Genomic DNA, 2,500 nt, shown 5'->3' with positions numbered 1-2,500 from the left:
GAGAGAAATGGTGTGCGAGTGTGCGAGTGTGCGAGTGTGCGAGTGTGCGAGTGTGAGAGTGTGAGAGTGTGAGAGTGTGAGAGTGTGAGAGTGCGAGTGTGCGAGTGTGCGAGTGTGCGAGTGTGAGAGTGTGTGAGAGAAATGGTGTGTGAGTGTGTGAGTGTGTGAGTGTGTGAGAGTGTGAGAGTGTGAGAGTGTGCGAGAGTGCGAGAGTGCGCGAGTGCGCGAGTGCGCGAGTGCGCGAGTGCGCGAGTGTGCGAGTGTGCGAGAGTGTGCGAGTGTGCGAGTGTGCGAGTGTGCGAGTGTGAGAGTGAGAGTGTGAGAGTGTGAGAGTGTGTGAGAGAAATGGTGTGTGAGAGTGTGAGAGAGTGCGAGAGTGCGAGTGTGCGAGTGCGAGTGTGTGCGAGTGTGAGAGTGTGAGAGTGTGAGAGTGTGAGAGTGTGAGAGTGTGTGAGTGAAATGGTGTGTGAGTGTGTGAGTGTGAGAGTGTGAGAGTGTGCGAGTGTGCGAGTGTGCGAGAGTGCGAGAGTGCGCGAGTGTGCGAGAGAAATGGTGTGTGAGTGTGAGAGTGTGTGAGAGTGTGAGTGTGTGCGAGTGTGCGAGTGTGCGAGTGTGCGAGTGTGCGAGTGTGAGAGTGTGAGAGTGTGAGAGTGTGCGAGTGAGTGTGCGAGTGTGCGAGTGTGAGAGTGTGTGAGTGAGAGTGTGAGAGTGTGCGAGTGTGAGAGTGTGAGAGTGTGCGAGTGTGCGAGTGTGAGAGTGTGAGAGTGTGAGAGTGTGCGAGTGTGCGAGTGTGCGAGTGTGAGAGTGTGAGAGTGTGAGAGTGTGCGAGTGTGCGAGTGAGAGTGTGAGAGTGTGCGAGTGTGTGAGAGAAATGGTGTGCGAGTGTGCGAGTGTGAGAGTGTGCGAGTGTGAGAGTGAGTGTGCGAGTGTGCGAGTGTGAGAGTGTGCGAGTGTGTGAGAGAAATGGTGTGTGAGTGTGTGAGTGTGTGCGAGTGTGAGAGTGTGAGAGTGTGAGAGTGTGCGAGTGTGAGAGTGTGAGAGTGTGAGAGTGTGCGAGTGTGAGTGTGAGAGTGTGCGAGTGTGCGAGTGTGAGAGTGAGAGTGTGAGTGTGAGTGTGTGAGAGAAATGGTGTGTGAGTGTGTGTGTGAGTGAGAGTGTGAGAGTGTGAGAGTGCGAGTGTGCGAATGTGAGAGTGCGAGTGTGAGAGTGTGCGAGTGTGCGAGTGCGAGTGTGTGAGAGAAATGGTGTGTGAGTGTGTGAGTGTGTGAGAGTGTGAGAGTGTGCGAGTGTGCGAGTGTGCGAGTGTGCGAGTGTGAGAGTGTGCGAGTGTGAGAGTGTGAGAGTGTGCGAGTGTGAGATTTCTCCATCAGCAGCCATTTTTGTTCACCGCGCACTCCCTTTAACGTTTGTGGTGAACAGAAAACAAATGGAATGTTTGCAGACGTGAGCTAATTTTGAGTGTGACTCGCTCCCACAGACAGGTGTAGTGAGGTCTCACTGGCTCCTACAGACAGGTGTAGTGAGGTCTCACTGGCTCCCACAGACAGGTGTAGTGAGGTGTGTCTGGCTCCCACAGACAGGTGTAGTGAGGTCTCACTGGCTCCCACAGACAGGTGTAGTGAGGTCTCACTGGCTCCCACAGACAGGTGTAGTGAGGTCTCACTGGCTCCTACAGACAGGTGTAGTGAGGTGTGTCTGGCTCCTACAGACAGGTGTAGTGAGGTCTCACTGGCTCCTACAGACAGGTGTAGTGAGGTCTCACTGGCTCCTACAGACAGGTGTAGTGAGGTGTGTCTGGCTCCTACAGACAGGTGTAGTGAGGTGTGTCTGGCTCCTACAGACAGTACGACCTGCGGGAGAGCAGCCGGCGCTCAGAGGTACTGATTGACCTGACGGAATACTGCGGTCAGCTGGTGGAGGCCAAGTGCCTGGCGGTGAATCCCCGCGACAACAACTACCTGGCCGTGGGAGCGAACGGGCCCTTCGTCCGACTGTACGACATACGCATGATCCACAACCACAGGTACCCCAACACCACACAGGTACCCCAACACCACACAGGTACCCCAACACCACACAGGTACCCCCAACACCACACAGGTACCCCCAACACCACACAGGTACCCAGGTACCCCGACACCACACAGGTACCCAGGTACCCCCAACACCACACAGGTACCCTAACACCAGACAGGTACCCGGGTACCCCAACACCACACAGGTACCCCCAACACCACACAGGTACCCAGGTACCCCGACACCACACAGGTACCCAGGTACCCCCAACACCACACAGGTACCCTAACACCAGACAGGTACCCGGGTACCCCAACACCACACAGGTACCCCCAACACCACACAGGTACACGGGTACCCCAATTACAACCACATACATAATGTTGATTTTTGAAACGTGTGTTGCACAGACCGCAGTAATCTGTCTGCAGATGACCTGTTTCCTACAAGTAACATCTTCAGCACAATAGCTTGTGGTACTGGA

General features: G+C 55.1%; 1 protein-coding gene across 1 annotated transcript in view; it reads left to right on the top strand.

Annotated features, from left to right (window-relative positions):
* Positions 1 to 2,500, top strand: part of wdtc1 (WD and tetratricopeptide repeats 1) — a 24,814-nt gene that overhangs the window by 8,622 nt on the left and 13,692 nt on the right. The window contains exon 7 of the mRNA XM_061262922.1: positions 1,841 to 2,023. Coding sequence (XP_061118906.1) covers positions 1,841 to 2,023 — 183 coding nt within the window. The remainder of the gene's footprint in view (positions 1 to 1,840; positions 2,024 to 2,500) is intronic.

This window comes from Conger conger, chromosome 1, assembly GCF_963514075.1.
Source record: "Conger conger chromosome 1, fConCon1.1, whole genome shotgun sequence".
Classification (NCBI taxonomy): Eukaryota; Metazoa; Chordata; class Actinopteri; order Anguilliformes; family Congridae; genus Conger; species Conger conger.
The sequence above is the reverse complement of the archived record's forward strand: the minus strand, read 5'-3'. Positions and strand labels throughout refer to the sequence as shown.